Source organism: Muscardinus avellanarius (genome assembly GCF_963383645.1).
Source record: "Muscardinus avellanarius genome assembly, chromosome: 12".
Lineage (NCBI taxonomy): Eukaryota > Metazoa > Chordata > Mammalia > Rodentia > Gliridae > Muscardinus > Muscardinus avellanarius.
The window spans coordinates 29,484,241-29,506,629 of record NC_137798.1 but is presented as its reverse complement, the minus strand read 5'-3'; the positions used below and the strand labels follow the sequence as shown (position 1 = coordinate 29,506,629).

General features: G+C 43.2%; 1 protein-coding gene across 1 annotated transcript; it reads right to left on the bottom strand.

Annotated features, from left to right (window-relative positions):
• Positions 1–12,503: 12,503 nt before the first annotated feature.
• NGDN (neuroguidin) lies at positions 12,504–22,090 on the bottom strand (the record flags this gene model as incomplete). Its single annotated transcript, XM_080707494.1, has 10 exons — positions 22,048–22,090; positions 21,679–21,738; positions 20,703–20,774; positions 15,147–15,284; positions 14,583–14,667; positions 14,456–14,508; positions 14,092–14,212; positions 13,832–14,000; positions 12,713–12,869; positions 12,504–12,569 (listed from the first exon to the last, which is right to left on the bottom strand). Exons 1-10 carry the CDS (start codon positions 22,057–22,059, stop codon positions 12,504–12,506), a joined length of 933 nt encoding a protein of 310 aa, XP_080563620.1. The 5' UTR covers positions 22,060–22,090.
• Positions 22,091–22,389: the final 299 nt, after the last annotated feature.

The following is a 22,389-nucleotide window of genomic DNA, read 5'->3' as shown; positions in this document are numbered from 1 at the left end:
CGCCCTGGGTCAAGGGAAAGTGACTCCATTAGGGAGCTCTAGGCTAAGTGGAGCAGCCACGTAAATTCAGCTGAGATAAAGGACAGACACAGAAGAGAAAGAGGAAGCAGACTACACAAGCAAGCCAACGTCCTGCAGCCAAGCTGTGCGCAGCAGTGCCCAGAGGGCCGTGGTCTCACCATGCAGGTGTTACCGCTACCCCAGCAAGGACCTCCTGAGGTCTCAAAAGGTCAGTGACGGGCATCTCTAGAGGGAGAACCCGTCTTACAGCATAGTGGCCCTCCAGCCTTCAAATACAGGATAAAAACAACACAGCTATGATTAGCGATCTAAACCAAAGTCGCTGAGGAAGCCCTTAATGTCTGCCTCTGTGTGTGTGTGTGTGTGTGTGTGTGTGTGTGTGTGTGTGTTACTGGGGATAGAACCCAGTTGTTCTCCTCTGAGTTATACCCTCAGCCCCATTTATTTATTTTGGTAAAGAGTCTTGCTAAGTTACTGAGGGCGTTGCTAAATTGGTGAGACTGGCCTCGAACCTGTGATCCTCCTGTCTCAGCCTCTCAAGTACTAGGATTACAGGGATGTGTCTCCATCTCCGGCTTATTTCTTGCTACGTTCATCTCCCCAGCATGTAGAACCAAATTCTGTAGACTCACATCAACACGGGATCCCTGCCAAATAAACCTTTACCATCCAAATCCAAGCACCGACTACATATGAACAGTAGAGGATATTCCCTTTCCCATCTTTGTCCATTTCCCTTAGAGTCTTGTGATTCCTCCAACCTAGTCTTCAATGCTGACCTCTTAGTTTCCCTCTTTTAAACCACTCTCTACAACCCCCACACGTTAGAAGAGCCATCTGTAAAAATGCCAAGGGCGGTAGAGATAAAGCAAAGGAAAAGGAGTAAGGTAGAGTGTAGATTTTACATAGGGGAGTGAGACAGAGATCCTACAGAGAGAAAGAGAAAGAGAGAAAGAGAAGCCAGAGAGCTGGAGGGGGATGGGAAGAAGATGGCACTGCAGGGGGAAAAAGAGCACCACAAAATTAATTTGAGGAAGGGAACAGTAGAAGAGACGCTGGTGGAATAACAATCAGGCAGAGGAGGGATGGGGAAAGGGGGAGGTGGAGGGCTGGGAAGGAAGATGCTGGGGAGGAGGGCCTGGCTGCAGAGCACAGCAGCACCACCTACGGGCATGGCGGAGGCCTACAGACAGCAACAAAGAGGCCCCTGCCTGGGCACCGGGGCTAGGGTGCAGGTAGGGAAGGAGAATCCATGGCTTCTGCCCCTCTGCTTCTCAGTAACACAACATGCAGGCTAGAAGAATAAATTGTATTGGGCTCTCCAGGGAAGAGGGCCTTAACAAGGTGAGGGAGGGAGGAGAAAGGACTGGCTTTTTCCATTCCAAGGGGGTTTCCCCCTCAGAATCCAGGCAGTAGAAAGGGAAGGGCATGAAAGGGGAGGGTTGCCAGGTACTGAAAAGAATGTAACTGCTTGCTTCTTCTTTCATTAGCTGAAGACAGGATTTTATCTTTATTTCCCAGTGATTTTCTTTCCCCACTGGCTGATGGAGAGTGTACAGCTCCCTCCCTGGGGCAATGGATGCCCCTCACTCAGCTGCTCCCTCCCAGCATTGCCTTGAAACTCCCCACCACCATTAGAAACCCCCAGGGAGCCACCAAGCTTGAGAAAGAAAGGAAGGGAAGGTCCCCCCACCAGTCAAACAAGCCAAGGGGGGAGGCCAGAGTAGAGAGAAAGAGCGAAGGAGAATGGAAGAGCTCTGCAGAGGGCGGGGAGGGGGAAATGTGATCAGTAGTATTTGTTGTGCTTCCAGGAGAAAGGATCCGTCACATTTTTAATAATAATAAATACATGAAGACAGATTTGCCAGCACTGCTCTGGTTCCTTGGAAAGGGTGGGGGAGGGAAGCCGATGCAGCTGCAGCACAGACCAATATCTCCCCTCCTCCCCTCCCCCACTAGATAGGCTCAGTACTGCAGCAACCTCCCCCTCCCCCTCCAACCGCAGTCCTTCCCTTCACACCCACCCTTTCCGTGGTCCCTGCACACAGCTCCGACCCTCCCTCCCCCATCGCTCTCTCCACTCTCCCACCCGGGCTGTCCTCTCAGCACAGGTCCTCATTTAACACAGCCCGGCCCCAGCTTGAAGAAGCCCTAGTGCTCACATCTCAGGTCCACTCCCCCAATCCTGAGGCCCCACTCTTTCCTACCAGTGTCCCTCACTGGCTGATGGCAATCTTCCCCCATATAACACTCCACAGAAAACGCCAGCATATTTCAGCATTTCCTGGATTCCACCAAAAGTGATTGTTTTTCTCCCCATTTTTTATCCCAATGCAACTTCCTTTCTCACCCTTAAATATAATGGCCATGAAATGCGCTTGAGTTTAGGGGCGTCAGGGCCTCAGGACTCAGTGACTACCGCCACCTATTGACCCAAATTTGTTCAAGATAGACCTTTAATACACTTCTTACACAGCGACACTCTGTTATTTCAAAAGCATCAATAGCTTAAACATGCAAAGGCATGGCTCTTGGGGCTTCTCTGAGACCCTCTGAACAATGAGATCAAAGAAACACAAAAGCAAGACTGGGCAGAGAGCCAAAGCAATGATGCCTTTCTCTAGGCAGAGGCAGAAAAAGAGGCCCAAGGAATAAAAAAGCAACCTTATGTCTCCTCCAGGGTCCGCAAGCAAAAAAGAGTAAACAAAATTTTTCTCAAGCAGTGGTAAAAATCTTACACATCACATTATGATGTTACCAAAAAAGAAGGCAAGATTTTACTGATAGGCCTTCAAAAAGCTAGCCAACTCCTTGGCATGAATCTGGGATTTCGAGAGCTAAAATCCCAGGGAGGATGATAGTCAAGACTGTACCGACTCTCACCAACATGTGCCAATCAGACCTGGAGACTGAACAGCTAAACGAGGCTCTAAAACAGAGCAGGTCTACACCATGTGTTTCTTTGGCTTGGTTTAGTTATGTGGCTTCCACCAATGCAAGGCAAGGAACAAGAAGGCCTGAACTCTCCATGGTGCTGAAAACTGACAAACTACCATCAGGTCATCCCTTCCTCCTGAACAAAATGTGTTTTTCTAATAAAGTATCCATGAGGCTAGGCACCATGGTACACACAGGTAATCACAGTACCTGGGAGACTGAGATAGAATTGAAGGTTCAAGGCCAGCCTCTGCAATTTAATGAGACCCTCAGCAACTTAGTGAGATGGTTTCAAAATAAAAAAACAACAAAAAACTGGAGTACAGCTTGACAGTAGAATGCTCCTGGGTTCAATCCCCAACACCAAAAAAAAAAAAAAAAAAAAAAAAGTATCTATGAAGTCTGCTGTGTACTCCTGACAGCCATTTCCTCTAAGCCTTCATAAAATCCTAACAAAACAAAGTTTTTGAGTCAAATTATCTTTCTACTTCCTAAGACAAAAATACTAAGACATGCTGTGCTTAGTGGCACAGGCCTGTAATCCCAGTGATTGGGAGGCTGAGACCAGGAGTATTACAGGTTTCTGATCAGCCTCCGCAACTTAGCAAGAACTTGTTTTAAAAAAAAATAGCTGGGCATGGTGGCACACTTAAAATCCCAGTACTTTGGAGGCTGAGACAGTAGGATTGCAGGTTGAGGACAAACTCTGACTCTCATCAACCTAGTGAGACCCTGTTTCAAAATAAAAATAAAATAGGGGTAGGGGTACAGATTGGAGGTAGAATGCCCCTGTATTCAATCTTCAGTGCCACAAAAAAAATAATGAATAAATAAATAAATAGGGCTGCTGATCGTGAGGCTCAGAGGTAGAATTAGCTCAGAGGTAGAATATCATAAGCTCAGTATCTAATACCAAAACAATAAAAACAAAAACAACAAAAAACCCAAGCTGTGATCCCACAAACATATGCTTGTGATCCCGGTACTTGGGAAACTGAGACAGGATTGCAAGTTCATGGCCAGTCTCAGCTATTTAGTGAGGCTCTCTGTAACTTAGTGAGACCCTGTTTCAAAAGAAAGAATAAAAACAGGGCTGGAGGTGTAGCTCAGAGGTAGAATGCCCCTGGGTTCAATCCCCAGTACTACTAAAAAACTACAGCACCCTAGAAGATGGCAAATTCCTTGTTCAGAATAAAGCCAAGACACTCTTACCATCACATAACAAACAGGTGCTCAGGTACACAAATGACAGACATGCTTCACTTAGTGAACAATGGGAACAATCTGTTATCTTTTGACATTCGTGTGGTCTGAAGGATGAGAGAATTTAACTTATGAGTAGGAATAAGGGAAAGAAATGTGAATAACAAAACAGCCATAAAGAAATCCTAATTCTTAGCTCTCTTGCTGCACACCCAGTGGTTCTCAGATAGCCTCAGCAACTCAGTGAGACCCTATATCAAAATGAAAAAAAAAAAAAAAAAAAATACGGCTGCGGGTCTAGCCCAGAGGCAGAAAAGAATGTCTCTGGGTTCAACAATCCCTTGTCTGTCTGTCTGTCTGTCTCTCTCTCTCTCACACACACACACACACACACACACACACACACACACACACACTGCTAGGAGGCTGAAACAGGAGGATTACAGGTTCAAAGCCAGCCTCAGCAACTTAGCAAGATCCTGTTTCAAAATTAAAAAATAAAAGTGCTAGGGTTGTAGCTCAGTGGTAGAGCACCCCTGGTTCAATCCCTAATTCCACAAAAGAAGGAGGAGGAAAAAAAAAGAAGAAATTCCATAGAACTCTAGAACCCTTCAATCCCACTTCAAATACCCCAACTCGTAGCTGTTTTACATATTGAGAATCTATATAAAATTCTGTCAAACAATATACTCTAAATGCTGTTTGATGACTCTGGTACGGAAATTTTCAGAAATAATTCTAGCCAGGCATGGTGGCGCATACTTGCAATCCTAGATCTTGGGAAGCTGAGACAGGAGGATCGCACAGGTTCAAAGCCAGCCTCAGCTACTTCATGAGACCCTGTTTCCAAATAAGTTATAATATCGGGGGGCTGGGGGTATAGCCTGGAGGTAGAAAGCCCCTGGGTTCCACCCCCTAGTACCACACACAAAAAACAAAATAATTCTGTTTTTTTGTTTTGTTTTGTTTTGTTTTTTTGTGGTACTGGGGGTGGAACCCAGGGGCTTTCTACCTCTGGGCTATACTCCCAGACCTACTTTATATTTTATTTGGAAACAGTCTCACTGAGTTGCTGAGAGCCTCACTAAGTAGCTGAGGCTGGCTTTGAACCTATACAATCCTCCTGTCTCAGCCTCCCAAGCGCAGAGATTACAAGCATGCATCACCATGCCCAGCTTAAAAAGAAATAATTCTAATAATTATTCTAATAATTTTTATTTTTATTTTTTTTTAATTTTATTTTATTGGTGCACTGTATTCATACATCATAGTGGGATACAAACTTTTGTAGACATACATGCACACATCGCCCAGTCAGCCCCCACCCGATCCCCATCCCATTCTCTCCCCATCCCTCCCTCCCATGCTTGGCTTAGTGGTTGACATCTAGTATTATAGCAATTTATCCAAAATTAAAAATGATAATCTCACATAACAGTTTCATTTGTCTGATACCAAGCTTTTGATGACTTAAAGATAACATTTCAATATTTCTTTTTGCTTTCTTTCTTACCAGAGAATATTTTTTTCTTTTTTTTAGGTGAAACTATCATATATTTATTTTTCAGAAAAAAATCTATCCTGATATGGAATATGGACTCTAGATACCCAAAACAATCTCGAAGCAAAAACAAAGCTAGAAGATGTATATTTTCTGATTTCAAACCATATAAAGCTACAATAATTGAAACAGTGTAGTACTGTTCTAAAGGCAGATATATAGACCATTGGAGTTAAATACAAGCCTAGAGCTAACTTCTTCCCTATATTGTCAAGTTATTTTTGACAAGGTTTCCACGAAGATTTGGTGGTGGAAATAATAATCTTAACTAAATATTGTTGAAAAATAATAATTACATGGAAAAGAATAAAATTGGACCCTTACCTAATCCCACATACAAGTATTAACTCAAACTAGATAAAAGACCTAAATATAAATCTTAAGACTATAAACTTTTAGGAGAAAATCTGGGTCATAAAACCTCACAACATTGAAATTGGCAGTGATTTCTTGGATATGATTTCAATGGCACAGGCAACAGAAGAATATACAAACTCCCTAAAAAATAAAAGAAAATATTGTATATCCAAAGACAATGTAAACAGAGTTAAAAGTTACTAATAGAATTGGATAAAATATTTCCAAATGCTATATCTAAAGGTATATTAATATTCCAACTAGAAATCCTAAAAATTAACAACAATAAAGGCAAACAATACAATTTAGAGATAGGTAAAAGACTAACATAAATAATGAATCTCCACAGATAACCAATCTTAGTTGTCTGTTGGATGGAAACTCTTGTTTCTCTGGTTCTGGTGAGTGTTACCTATTTCTTCTTTGTAGTTAATCTCTTTGAGTATTTTCTCTAGCGCTGGTTTTGAAGACATAAATTCCTTCAGTTTCTGTTTGTCATGGAAGCTTCTTATTTCTCCATCTAATTTGATAGAAAGTTTTGCTGGATAGGAAATTTTTGGCTGGAAGTTGTTTTCTTTCAGAGTTTGGAATATGTTACTCCAAGCTCTTCTGGCTCTCATGACTTGGTTTGGGAAGTCTGGAGTGATTCTAATTGGTTTGCCTCTGAATGTCACTTGGCCCTTTGTTTTTGTTGCCTTTAAGATTCTCTGCTTGGCTTCCACATTGGTCATTTTGACAATTATGTGGCGTGGGGATCCTCTTCTCGGATCCTGTCTAAAGGGAGTTCTATAAGTTTCCTGGATCTGTGTATCAACCTCTTGCTCTATATTTGGAAAATTTTCTGCTATTACTTCCTTGAAGAGATTGTTGATCCCTTTGGTATCACTTTCTTTTCCCTCCTCTATTCCAATTATTCTTAGGTTAGCTCTCTTAAGATGGGCCCATATTTCTTCAATGTCAGATTCCTGCTGTTGGATATCTTTTTCTAGATTAGAAACTATGCATTCATTTTTGGATTGCTCATCTTCTAAGAGCGAGATTCTGTTCTCCATGTGGTCTAATCGGTTGTTTGTGCTTTGAATTGAGGCCTTTACTTCATTAATTGCATCCTTTATCTCTTTTTGGCTCTCTCTGAGTTCTTTTCGAAGCACCTCTATTATTTCTACAGTTATTTTCCTGATTTGATCTTCTAGAAATCTCTGATTTTCTGTTTTATCAGGTTCTGATGTTGTGGGGTTGTGCACATTCATTACTTCAGTGTTATTCCTCTTTCCCATGATTTCGGAGGTTTGTGCCTTCTCTGGGTTCTTCCCTTGGGTCACTATGGCTTCACTTAAGGTGCTCTGGATCTCGAGTCTGTATTATCTCAGACCCTACTACTCCTTTACTGGGTTGTATCACAGAGTCTCCGACCCAGGGAGTCGATAGAGGCTGCTTTAAACTATGGGGGGTGCCAGGTTGCACGCTCTCCTATGGTGTGATATCTCTGCCACCACCACTCCCTCACTGGGTCAAGTCCCAGGAGGCACAATACTGGGATTTCTCCTCTGTGGCCCGCAATTTGACTCACTGTTCTTGAGTACGTAGATGTAGCTGTACTGGACTCAGTGAATTCACTGCTGCTGCCGCCGCCGGTGGCAATATGGCGCCTCTGCCACGCCCTCGGCCATGAGGCTGGCGTATTTTTTCTTCTCTGGTTTTGATTTCCACGCTGAATCCCTGCAGCGTGTGCTGAGCTCAGCCACTGGGAGCTTTAAATGCTGTCTGCGCTGAAAGATCCCGCCTGGCTGTTCCGCATCGGCTCACCTCGGCTTGCTGTAGCCGTTCGCTGAGTTCGCCGCTGCCGCCGGCAGTATGGCGCTGCTGCCGCATCCTCGGGCGCGTGTGTCTCCTCTGTGGCCCTGAGCTCTGTTCTCAGTCCGCTTTCTCTCTGGAGCCTGGTGGTTTTTTTGTTTTTCTGGTGATGGTGTTTTCTGGCTATGAAAGGCGCTCTTTTTGTGGTAATGGAGATTGGTTGTTAGCGGGACTCTTAAGCCCCGCTTTTCTCGGTCGCCATCTTCCCGGAAGTCCAACCTCTAATAATTTTTAAAAGCACAACCATGCGTGGTGTGTGTGTGTGTGTCTGTGTGTGTGTGTCTGTGTTAAGCTCAGGAGCATTGTACTTCCCAGCTACACCCCAGCCCTTTTAATGTTTTTGGTTCGGAAAAAGGGTCTGACTAGGTTGCTGAAAGCCTCACTATGTTACTAAGGCTGTCTTCGAACCTGTAATCCTATTTCAGCCTCTTCCATACTGAGATTACAGGTGTGTGCCACGACGCCCAGCTGGAAACCTATTTTGAATAATGCCAAAAGACGGCAAACAAAATATCCTGTGATTAAAGACTCAACTAAATCAGTATAAGGTCCACCAAGGCAGGGATTTTATCTGTTCTGCTCCCTGCTGTACCACCAAGGGCCCAACGAAGTGTCTGGAACTTCCGGTTTCCTTTAAGGCCAGGCCTTGAGCAAAAATGGATCAACAGGGAGGAGGAAGCTAGCAGTTATGAACTGCCCACATTATTAAAATAGAACAAACACCCTGAAGTCTTTCATGAATCACAGGATACTTGAAATATTTCAGTTTCCAAATTCCTCAGAAACTGGTTCTCCAATCACTAGCCACGATTAACTTAAGGGGCATCAGTTTCCTCACTAGTAAAATGGAGCTGTGGGGTACTCTGTAAGGATTAAGTATCAAGCACTTAGCTCAATATGTAACACACTTAAGATAAAGAAGAATTTCCCTAATCCAAAAGCCTTAATAAATTATAAACAAATGCAGCAGTCCTAAGAAATCAATGTCATAGTTCTAATCAAAGCATTTTTGAGCTGACCCACTTGTCCAGTTAGTTCATCCAGAAAGAAAAAAGAATCTCTAAATCTGTTCTTGTGTCTCTTTGTCTAGATTCACTTGAAGAAACAGAACTATGAGGCCATGGGCATGTTAGACTCCCTCTAACATATAGATCTGCCAGAGACTACAAAAGTTAGAGGCCCCAGCAACAAGCCCATTTTAATGTCATCCAGAAAAGCTCTATGCTTTTATTTTTGGGTGGGGTGGGGGGACTAGAGATGGAACCCAGGGGCATTCTATCTCCAAGCAACACCCCGAGCCCTATTTTTTATTCCTTATTTTGAAACAGGGTCTCATTAAGTTGTGGAAAGCCTCACCAAGTAGCTGAGGCTGTCCACAAACCACGATCCTCCTGTCTCAGCCTCCCAAATGCTGGAATCACAAGCATGCGCCACCATGCCCGGCTAGCTCTATGCTTTCTGACTAAGAGGGGAACTCAGAAATTTAAATATATTGATTTTTCAGCCTGGCGTGGTAGCACACGCTTGTGATCCCAGGCTTGGGAGGCTGAGACAGGAGGATCACACCGGTTCAAAGCCAGCCTCAGCTACCTAGTGAGGCTCTCAGCAACTTAGTGAGACCCTGTTTCCAAATAAAGTATAAAATAGGTCTGGGAGTATAGCCTCGAGGTAGAAAAGCCCCTGGGTTCCACCCTCTTAAACACACACACACACACACACACACACACACACACACACACACACACACACGGTGGCATAAGCTTGTAATCCCAGGACTTGGGAGGCTAAAATAGGAGGGTCACAGGTTTGAAGCCAGCCTCAGGAACTTAGGCAGGCCTTCTGCAACTTAGCAAGACCCTGTTTCAAAATGAAAGAATAAAATAGGGCTGAGAGTGTAACTCGGAAGTAGAATGCCCCTGGGTTCTAACTCCAGTACTATAAAAAAAATTTTTTTTTCAGCTAAAGAATATTAAAAGACAAAAATGTTGATTTGCCCAAGATCACAGAATTGGCGGAAGGCAACCATAAACCCAGTATTCTAACTTAATTTCTAACAGGCCGCAGCTGACTAAAACCAGATCTTTGCCCCAGTCAGGCAGACCAAATTCCAAATCCACAGAATTGGGACTCGACCATGTCCTAGTGATGTAATGATCCAAGTTAGACTCTTATGTCCATGACACTGCCCCAAGAAAGCCAAACGCTAAAACCACGTTTAAGAGATCCAAAACCTTTTAAAACACTCTAACAAATTAATTCTATAGACTCAACTTCTCTTTTATTTCTTTTGCAGTACTGGGGATGGAACTCAGAGGTATTCTACCTCTGAGTTATACCCCCAGCCCCAGTCCTATTTTTTTTCATTCTTTTTTTTTAATCTGGGGATGGAGCCCAGGGGTATTTGACCTCTGAGCTACAACCCCTGCCCTATTTTTTATTCTTTATTTTGAAACAGGGTCTCCCTAAGTTGTGGAGGGCCTTAGTAAGTAGCTGAGGTTGTCTACGAACCACGATCCTCCAGTCTCAGCCTCCCGAATGCTGGGATTACAAGTGTGCGCCACTACACCAGCTCAACTTCTCTTTATTATTCAAGGTCCATTGGACCTCTCATCCACAGAGATTATTCTCTAGTAAAATATGAGATATCAAATATATAACTCCCACTTGTCTCTTCACTTGGGATTGACTGATACTGCTGTGGGAATTTTGTTTTTTTGGCTGTCGAGTTAGGCATTTTCAGCCAGACATGATGGTGCATACATGTAAACCCAGTATTTGAGAGACTGAGATGGGAGAACCATAGGTTCAAGGCCAGCTTCAGCAACTTAGCAAGGTTCTCTTCAACTTAGTGAGACCCTGTTTCAAAATAAAAAATAGCCCGGTGTGGTAGTGTGGGCTTGTAATTCCAGTACTTGGGAGGCTGAGACAGGAAGACTGTGCAGGTTCAAAGCCAGCCTCAGCTACTGAGTGAGGTTCTCAGCAACTTAGTGAGACCCTGTTTGCAAATAAAATATAAAATAGGTCTGGGAGTGTAACCCAGAGGCAGAAGGGCTCTAGGTTCCATCCCCAGTACCATAAAAAATAAAACATGAAGTTGGGCATGGCGGCACAAACCTGTAATCCCAGGACTGGGAAGGCTGCAAAAGGAGGAGGACAGGTTCGAGGACAGCCTCAGCAACATAGTGATGCTCTCAGCAAGCTAGCGAGACTGTTTGAAAACAAAAAATTAAGTAGGGCTGAGGGTGTAGCTCAGAGGTAAAATGTTCCTGGGTTCAATCCCTAGTATGAAAGAAAGAAAGAAAGAAAGAAAGAAAGAAAGAAAGAAAGAAAGAAAGAAAGACCGAGCTAGGAATTTTCTGCCTGCCTGCCTATTTTTTCTTGTTCTTTGTGAAAAGGGTGGCATTCACTGACTCTGGTAAACTGGGGCCTTAGTTGAAGGAAGGTCAAAGAAGCTAATTCTCACTCTAGTCATCTCATTTGCTCTGCTATTCTTTACAAGCTCCCTTACTGATGGACGAATGATCACCTCTACGCTCATGTGATTAGAGAAAAGAAGCATTTAGAGAAGTAGAGACAAGAATAACCTGCTGACAGAGGAAGTTCTATCTTATTTCGGATGATAGTCAAGTACCAAAGGTTTCCTGAACCACTAACGCCACCTGGTGGTCAGGCTAGATACAGTAACAAAACCTAAAATCCACATTATTTTCGTATCTGTATTTTATTATAACAAACCACACAGAAAGTTGGGTCAACATAGAAACAATTAATTATTGGGATAAAGTGATTGCTCTGTCAATTATTTCTGGCAAAATAGCCAATTTCTATTTCTGGGTAAAATATATCATCAAAGAAAACTTTACAAAATCAAACTTCCAAATAAAAAGTCTCATCTTTCCCTTTCCATCACCCATTCACCAGAAATACCCCCAAACTCAGCAAGTCTAGTAATATAATACATTTGCAAAAGGGGCTTTAACTTGTAAGTAAAAATCAATTTTATTAGTAAAGATTTTTCCAAATAACCAAACAGAGCAATTAATGAATTCCAAGAGGAAAAACCTACATACAGTGAAATTAGAAGTATCCCAGGATGACAAAAAAATATATAAATATGTACACCCAGAAATCACCGCCGCCTTCGAAAACCTGAAAGGAAGGGAAATCAAGAATGAGGCAAAGGACAGTTGGGAAAGCTGAAGGACAGGAAAATAGGACATTTAGAGAGAGGGGCTCCACAGGAGTGGGTTCCTGGGCAATACTATCTATATCTTCCCAGGACAAAAGACTAAAAGAATGCAATTGACATGGGATAAAGGTCCCTTTAGATGATACTTAAACAGTTCTATTTAAGGACGCCTGAACAGGAGCTGAGGGGACCTTAGAGATGAAATCCAGACATCCCTTTTGTGAATGATGCTATTTTCTGGCTTGAGAAAAAAGAAAAATAAAGGCCCACCTACGGAGATTAAAGAAGTACTATGGGTTGGGAGCTGAGGAGGGCAAATCCTGAGAGATGACACCCCAAATGCAACTCCCCACCTTGTAGTGGTCCCTAAGTCCCAGCAGTTCACTGACCTTTTTTCTTCCGACCTTTCTTAGGCATTTTCTTCCGCTTCTTAACAGGATTCTGATCCTGCAGACAGATGGAGAAGTAAAGGAATCAAAGTGTGGTTCCAAGTGCCAGTGCCCCTTCTTAAGTCCCCAATTGTAGTAAGTTACAAATACAACTGGCTGAAAGGCGGCTGCCTCCTACCTCTCACGGCTTGTTAACCTCACCTCGTCAAGATGAGCGGTGCCTCCTGTCAATGCGCTGATGTCACTGAAGTGCGTGAGGGAATGAAGTTGTGAACTCATAACATTTGCTCGTTTTCGCCGTCCTTTTTCTCGCTTACTGACACTTAAGCGCACCATCATGTTCTCCTCGTAGTTAATCCTGCCACAGACAAACACCATTGATTCCAGCAGGCTCACGCCACTATGGTAGAGAACTGTGGCCCAGAACCCGGGCCCCAGGATTTACTCATTCTCCTTCAGAGAGCTCCCAGGAAATTCATTTTATGTGTTGGGGTGGGGGCAGAGGGAAATGGGCCTAGATCCACAAGCATCCTACCTCTGCGCTACACCCCAGCCTTATTTTTTTTTATTTTGAAATAGGGTCTCACTAAGTTGCTGAAGCTGGCTTTAAACCAGAGATTCCCCCTGGCTCGGCCTCCCAAGTACTGGGATTTCAGGCATGTGCCACCATGCCTGGCTCTTAGAAGTTTTCTAGCAGATCAATATAGTATTTAGTAAAGACAAAGAATGCTTGATACCAAGCTTCCTCAATGAAATGTTCTCCATGTTAGAACTTCCCTCATCTCTAGAAATGACCCATAGCCCACCCATACAACTATTTAATATACTATACCAGAAAATTCTTATATTTCAACTCCATAAACAGAGTTCTATGAATGGGCCCTTTCATGCAAATCTGTCAACTGTAACGACTGTACCTGAACAAGGTTAATGACCTTGTATTCGAGTTAGAATTGCTGTTCTACTTTTTTCCCCTGAAGTTATACTGCACTCTAGATGCTATCACAAAAACTGGCCTTTATGTCTTTCTGCAAATAAAGTGAGGACCGTTAAGCCCTATTATGTGGACCTGCATCTATTCCTCTCCTTCTAGCATTTGCTTGAGCCTAAACAGACTAAGAGGAGAAAAAAACAAAAGCAATGTTTTTTTTTCTAGTTCTTTTTCTGTTCTCGAAACTCCTCATTCTTAGAACTATCACTCCAAGTTTTTCATTCCACTTTCTACATAATGTTTCTTTTGGTATTAGACTTAAGTGCTCTGTCGTCAGCATGGGGCAGGTCTCTACAGAGGGGGACTCATTTCTGACTCCGAGTTCAGACCTGTGCTGGTCCTCTTGGCTCTGACGAGTGACATGAGGATGGCGAGCATCACGGATTTCCTCTGGAGCATCTGAATACTGCTCCTTCAGTTCACGAATGACAGAGCTGCTCAATGCCCGCCTCTTGGCTCGTTCCAGACGCTTCTTCTCCCTCTCAGCTTCTGTCTCATCTACATGATAAAAATCCACAGGGGGTTATCCCAGAAGAGAAAAAAGAAGAGATATAACTCATGCCAAGGAGGCAGCAACTACAACTCATACCATAATGTACTGGAACCAAACGTGGAGGAACATATTTCTTAGATGCTCCTTTGGCAGATTTCTTCCCTGAAGCCTCGGACTGGCCATCCTCTGCTTCATCTTCTTCATCCTCAGAGCTCAACTACAAAAGGAACAGTATCTGAAAACTGAGGAAGCCTTCCTTAGTCAGACAAGTGAGAAGGAAACCCAAAGCTGAAGGACTACCCTGGGGAGGTGGAAATACAACTACAAGGGAGAAAAGGGAATCTCCTACAGAAACATTCTAAGGTACAAGTTGGAAGCCAAATCCCAGGCTGTCCGGCATACCCCAGAGTTCATCTTGGTACGGGCCCTCTGGGAACACCAGGACAATGCCTGCCCTTACCTTGCTCATCATATTGCTGGGATGAGGCTTAAAACGAAGCGGGTCATTCTCACCTAAAGCACAAGAAAATCTTATAAAAGTATGGAACTTCAGGATGACGCCGCCACCTTATGGTCCTCCCACTTACTGAGGTTGCCTGTCACTGCAGTCTTGACCAGTTTGTCAATCTGATACTTCAGTTTTTGGTCCAAAGGACGAAGCTTTTCCAAAACCTGTAAAATGACAGACATATAGAATTCCATTCCTTTTCCCAAATTAAGCACACACTAGAGTCCCTGTCTCGTTGCCAGATAAGGCACCTAATGTATGCATAAAGGAGAGCAAACAAAAAGAAAAAATGCCCTTTTTCATTTCTTTATTTAACATGAGAACATCCATCTTTTTTTTTTTTTTTTTTTTGGTGGTGCTGAGGATTGAATCCAGGGACATTCTATCTCTGACCTACACCCTCAGCCTGATTTTTTATTCTTTATTTGAAACAGGGTCGCACTAAGTCGTGGAGGGCCTCACTAAGTAGCTGAGGCTGGCCACGAACCTGGATCCTCCTGTCTCAGCCTCTCGAGTACTGGGATTACAGGCCTGCGCCACCACGCCCAGCTGAGAACACCCACTTCAATGATATCCTGTGTGATAACCTTGAAGTTTAGGACTTGAGAAACCTACATCTCCAAAACACAAAGACCTTTTATACCGTGCGAATCTCCACCAGTCTTAAAACTGCAGCATGTCCCTGAAGAGATCCTCCTGAGGCTTTGTCCAGGATGAGGTGGCTCAGATCCATAAGGTACATGAGCAACAGCTGGTCTTTCACTTCCAATAAGCTGAGACCCTGAGTTAAACAATATGGTAAGAGATGCAGATTCAGTTTTGGCAAAAGAAACAAGAGGAGTGCCCGAGGCAAACAAGATAATAATTTTTCCAAGTTCATGGTTTTCCCAGTTTGTCTATTTATTATTATTATTAATTATTATTATTTTGTGGTACAGGGGGTGGAACCCAGAGGCTCTTCTACCTCCGGACTATACTCCCAGCCCTATTTTATACTTTATTTGGAAGCAGGGTCTCACTAAGTTGCTGAGGGCCTCACTAAGTAGCTGAGGCTGGCTTCGAACCTGCACCATCCTCCTGTCTCAGCCTCCCAAGCATGGGGATTACAAGCGTGCGCCACCACACCCAGCTATGTTTTCCCCAGTTTGCGTTAGGTGTCTGGAGTACAGTAGTCACTCCTGAGCTTTGATTTTGTGTTTCACTGTTTCCCAGTCAATCCTAGTCTCAAAATACTAAGTGGAAAATTCCAGAAATAAACTCATTTTTAATTTTTTTTTATTTACTAATTTTTACTGGTGTACTGCAATCATACATCTTAACAAGGTACAAGAAGTAGAGGCACACACGCACACATCACTCGCTTCATTTTCATTTTTTTTTTGAAACAGGGTCTCACTAAGCTATGGAAGGCCTCACTAAATTGCTGAAGATGCTTGCTTCTGTCTCAGCCTCCCAAGTACTGAGATTGCAGGCTTGTGCCACCATGCCTGGGTGATTTGTATTTTAAATTGTCTTTGCCAGGCACAATCGTACATGACTATAATCTCAGTACCCCAAAAGCTGAAATAGAAAAATTACATGTTGAAGGCCAGCCTCAGCAACCTTGCAAGACTCTGTATCTAGACAAAAAACAAAAAGGGCTGGGAGTCTAAACTTAAGAGATAGAACGCCCCCGGGTTCAATCCTTAGCACCATAAAAAAAAGTCCACTGAAGTATACGGCATTTTGTGTGTGTTCTGTGTGTGTGTGTGGGGGGGGGGTTACTGGGGATTGGGTTCTACCTCTGAGAGACATCCCTGGACCTTTTTATTATTTTCATTCTGAAACTGGGACTAAGTTACTGCATGCTGGCCTGAGATGTTTCTATCTCAGCCTCACAAGTACTGCGATTATAGGTGCACACCATTGCACCAGACTATACTGAAATCTTGAACATCTCACTCTGTCCTACCTGGGACTTGAGCCAGCCCTTATGTATATGGTCCCTGCCTCAGTCACTTCGCCATCTCAGCTCTCAGACAGACTGCCTGTCACAAAGCATCTCAGAGCTTTTGTTCAAGCATGCCTCATTTTCCTTAACAATGGCCCCCAAATGCAAGAATAGTGGCAAGAAGGAAGCATTAGGCATAAAACACAGAGGACAGACTAACTCTGGTACTATGTGGCAACAATTATAAAACATACAGGAAAAAACACACAGTACATAGGATTTGGTACTGTCCACGGTTTCGGACATCCACCAAGGGTGCATACATATCCCCCATGGATAAGGAAAGACGACTATATTCTCAATAAGGAGCTATACCTAAAATGGCCAACGGAGCTGGGCATGGTGATGCACACTTGCAATCCCAGTACTTGGGAGGCTGAAACAGGAAGATCACAGGTTTGAAGTCAGACTCAGCAACTTAGGCCCTCTACAACTTAGTGAGACTCTGCTTCAAAATAAGAAATAAAACCAGGTTGGGGGTATAACTTGGAGGTAGAATGCCTCTGGTTTCCATTCCCAGTACCAAAAAAACAAAACCAAAAACTAAACTAAAATAAAATGGTCAATAGAGAAATTATGCTGACACAAGAAAAGCAAAGCAAAGCACTTAGAATTACTAGAAGATAATAAAAGCAAGAAAATCAATGAAGTAGTCCTCCAAAATGTCTATCTCATCAGAGAGCTACTGACACTTGGGGCCAATTAATTGTCCCAGCACTGTAGGCTTTCAGCAGTATCACTGGCCTTAACCATTGATGCTCCCTCCCAACGTGTAACAATCAATAACAACAGTTTATTTTATTTTTATTTTTGTGGTAGTGGTTATGAACCCAGGGGCATTCTACCTCTAAAATATACCCCTAGCCCTATTTTTATTCTTTTTTTTTTTTTTTTTTTTTTTTTTTGCAGTACTGGGGATAGAACCCAGGAGCATTCTTCTACCTCCAAGCTACACCCTCAGCCCTATTTTCTATTCTTCAGTTTGAAACAGGGTTTCACTGAGTTCCAAAGAACCTCACTAAGTAGCTAAGGCTGGCCTTCAACCTGTGATCCTTTTTTATTTATTTATTTATTTATTTTTTTGTGTGTGTGTATGTGTGTGTGTGTGGTACTGGGGGTGGAACCCAGGGGTTTTCTACCTCCGGGCTATACTCCCAGACCTATTTTATATTTTATTTGGAAATAGGGTCTCACTAGGTTGCTGAGAGCCTCACTAAGTAGCTGAGGCTGGCTTCGAACCTATGCAATTCTCCTGTCTCAGCCTCCCAAGCACAGGGATTACAAGCATGTGCCACTATGCCCAGCCCAAGTTATCTTTAAACCAACAAAATGAGCTCTTGTTATTAGCCCTAGTGTGGAATCGGTGAATGGGTAAGAAACTTCAATACTGACAAGTTGAGTTTAAATTGTGAATGAGGCATTTGGTAGTCAAATATTAATCTACTTAACTTGTTGATCTCAGTCTCCTCATCTTTAAAATATGTGCAATATTTCCTTCCTGCTCCAAAGAATAACCATGAGGCACAAATAAGATGATATGAAAACGTTTTGAAATCTGTAAAGTACCTTGTGAAAGATTCTGGTCATAATAAATGAATAAATATAGAGTGATTTAAGAAGCATGTTGAAACCAGGTGCTACTTGTAATCCCAGTACTCGAGAGGCTAAAACAGGATAGTAGGTTCCAGGCCAGCCCCAACCCTTTGAATCCGGTTTCTTTCTTTTTGTTACTAGGAATTAAATTCAGGAGCATTCTATCTCTAAGATACACCCACAGCCCTTTCTAATTTTTCTTCTGAAGCACACTCTTGCAAAGTGGCTGAGAATACACAGCCTCAGACCTGGGATCCCCCCGTTTCAGCTTCCCGAGTACTAGGATAACAGGCATGTGCCACTGCATCCAGAGTGGGACCCTGTTTCAAAACAAAAATCAAACCAGGCATGCTGATGCACACCTGTAATCCCAGTATTCAGGTGCAAGGTCAGCTTCAGTACCTTAGTGAGGCCCTCTGCAACTTAGTGTGACCCTGTTTAGAAATAAAAACTAACGCCGGGTGTGGTGGCACATGCCTGTAATCCCCGCACTAGGGAGGCTGAGACAGGAGGATCGCGCAGGTTGGAAGCCAGCCTCAGCTACTTGGTGAGGCTCTCAGCAATTTAGTGAGACCCTGTTTCCAAATAAAGTATAAAATAGGGCTGGGAGTATAGCCCGGAGGTAGAAAAACCCCTGTACCAGTACCCCACACACCCACACACACAAAAAAATAAAATAAAAAATAAAACAGGGGGCTGGGCATGGTGGCGCACGCTTGTAATCCCCACGCTTGGGAGCCAAAGACAGAAGGATCACACAGGTTCGAAGTCAGCCTCGCTGGCTTAAGAGACCCTGTTTACAAGTTTTTAAAAAAGTATAAAATAGGTCTGAGAGTGTAGCCTGGAGGTAGAAGGGTTTCCAGGAACCCCAGTACCACCAAAAAGGGTAAATAAATAATAAAATAGGGCTGAAGGTGTAGCTCAGAGGTAGAATATCCCTGGATTCAATCCTTAGTAACACACACACACACACACACACACACACACACACACACACACACACACACGAAGGGTTGGGGATGTTCTCTGGAAATAGAATGTTGTTGGGTTAAATCCCAATACTCCCACCCACCCCAAAAAGCATGCTGAAAGCTCAGCACTAAAATTAAAGGATGGTACCCAGGACAAAGGCAGGTAGAAATTGGTCTCTTCTGAAATGCTTGGGCACTGGCAAGTTCAAACTTGGTTACAAGCACATCAGAGAAAAACAAATATTAAAAACTACAATAGCCAGGCGTCGTGGCGCACGCTTGTAATCCCAGTGCTTGGGAGGCTGAGACAGGAGGATCACACAGGTTTGAGGCCAGCCTCAGCTACTTAGTGAGGCTCTCAGCAACTTAGTGAGACCCTGTTTCCAAATAAAGTATAAAATAGGTCTGGGAGTACAGCCCGGAGGTAGAAAGTCCTTGGTTCTACCCCAAGTACCACCAAATAAACCAAAAAACAACAAACAAAAAACAGTGGATACCTGTAATGCACATAATAGCAAATACTATATATGCTATGTTTCTTTCTATGCATACATACCATCAGTGATAAGTTGTAATTTATAAATCTGGCCCGGTAAGAAAGCAACAACTAATAAGATATAACAATTATAAAAAATATAACAATTATAAAAAATTATGCACTAAAATAAGTTCTTTAAAAGGGATGTTATGTCTGGAATGTTCTATTTAATGTTTATTTATTTATTTATTTATTGGTGCTACTGGGGATGGAACCCAGGGGCCTTCTACCTCCGGGGTACACTCCCAGACCTATTTTATATTTTATTTAGGAACAGGGTCTCTTAAGCCAGCGCAGCTGGCTTCGAACATGCGCGATCCTCCTGTCTCCGCCTCCCAAGTGCAGGGATTACAAGCGTGCGCCACCACGCCCGGCTATTTAATATTTTTATACTGCAGTTGACCTCAGATATCACAAACCGAAGAAACTGAAACTGCTTACCAGGGGACTGCTATATATAAAATTCTGTAATATTCCCCAATTAATAGCATCTTAAATTAAACACAATAATTCCTCAGCCTAAAAGGCTTTTCAGAGCTACTACTTTTCCAGTCTTATTTCCTATCCCCATTGCACATGCACACAAAATTACCTCCTTCCTCAGAACATCGCCATGTTTTCAAACCTTTGTGCCTTTGCACAAGCTAGCTATTTCTATCTTTCCGATTCCTATTTACTCCTCAGTATCCTTTTTTTTTTTTTTTTTTGTGGTACTGCGGTTCCTGGAAACCCTTCTACCTCCGGGCTACACTCCCAGACATATTTTATGTTTTGTTTTAATTTGGAAACAGGGTCTATTAAGCCAGCGAGGCTGGCTTCGACCTGCGCGATCGTCCTGTCTCTGCCTTCCAAGTGCAGGGATTACAAGCGTGCGCCACCATGCCTGGGGGCAGTTAATCTTATTCCCGGGCTAACACCACACACCTCTAACCTACCTGCCACTGATCATTTCTACTGCTTTGATCTGCCTTCCCCATTAAGACTCCAGCACAGACACTGGACCTTGCTCGTCTCTCAAGCTCTAGTACATACTATACACAATATATCTATGAAGGAACTGTTGAGGATATCAAGTCAGGAGATGCTCACTCTTCAAATACACCTCACCTTTTCTGTAGGATAGGCTCCAGCTTGGACTTTTTTTGTCAGTGCTTGCACTTGGGCAGTTACAGCCATCACCTGAAATGAGGCCATAAAAAACAGCTGACTAGACTGTATCAAGTCATGTCTGTGAACTGTGAAGGGCAAAAGCTAAACAATGACCTCAAAATTATCTGAAACACTGGCTAAAGAATGGTGCTATCTTCTCAATTCTGGGAAAGAAGAGGAGAGAAAGTCTGATAATTCTTCAAAAGGTAGAAACAACTTTACATTTCTTCTTAAAGCCAAAAAAAAAAGGGAAAGGGTGCATCTTTACCAAACCCTGGAGAGAAGTTAAGAACGGGAACAGCGATGATGGGAGAAGTGCACCTTTATCTATACTGATTAAACTTATAATGCTCATAACTAATTTATAAATGTATAAGGTGGCCACCCTTGTGAAAAGTGTATCATTTCCCCAGCATCAGCTTCCTTAGCTATAGAATAGAAGGAACTGGTTGTGATGATATCCTGAGTTTTCTATATTTTGTTGAGTGCAGAAATCAATTACTGAGTTCTGATCTGAAAAGCTTTTCTTTTCTTTTCTTTTTTTTTTTTTTTTTTTTTACGGGTCTGGGGATGGAACCCAGGGGCATTTGACCTCCGAGTTACACCCCCTATTTTTTTATTATTTTATTTTATTTTTATTTTTTTGTGGTACTGGGGGGTAGAACCCAGAGGCTTTCTACCTCTGGGCTATACTCCTAGACCTATTTTATATTTTATTTGGAAACAGGGTCTCACTAAGTTGCTGAAAGCCTCACTAAGTAGCTGAGGCTGGCTTCGAACCTGTGAAAAGCTTTTCGTTAAATCATTTTGTCCTTAAGGTATAGGGTAGCTTTCAAATATTTGTCTGCCCCCAAATCATCTAAGTTTAGGGGTGAGGTGCACAAAGTCCAAGCCAATCCGTGACTCATCTATCCCAAGGAGTGACACCGCTCACCTGCTCTTGGAGATTTCTCAAAAGTGTCACAGCACTTGACACGTCCGACTCCAGCACCCCCTAAAGAAGGGAGGGGAAAAGTCATTCTTTCTTTACTCAGCATGACTAGGAGGAACAGATGGGGTAAGAAACTTCCTCGTCTCCTTCCAACACCTAGACTCTGGGCCTTCTCACCGGAACACAGAGCTTCACGGGTGACTCCAGCCCCGTCTCCCTACTATTGTTTCGCCTCGCTGTGCAGAAAGGCCATCGCCCTAAAGCATCTTTCAGCACCACCCTTCCCTGGTGTCAACAGTCGGTCCTGAGCCGCTGAAAGGACAGGAAACGTCCTTAATAACTACACGAGGAAAAAGAACACATTTCACTTACCGGCGCCGCCATCTTTGCAGACCCTCCCCTTCCGGTGCCGTACTTCCTGAGCGCTAAATTCTTCCTCACAGATTTGATAGACAGCCGCCGCTTGCGAATTTAAGCCAATAGGAACATCCGCTCTCTCACTTCCGGCCCGAACAGGATGTAAGAGAGGAGCAGCCTGATCTGGCCAATAGAATGAAAGAACCGCCTAAATTTGTCAGAGGCGATCTAATGATAAAAAGATGGTTTCGGAAAGAAGCATGTGATTGGTAAATTGTGAAGATTGATTGATATTAAGCCAATACAAGATGCGCTAATGATTGATTGAAAGAGTGACAAGCCCAATGGGAAAGAGGA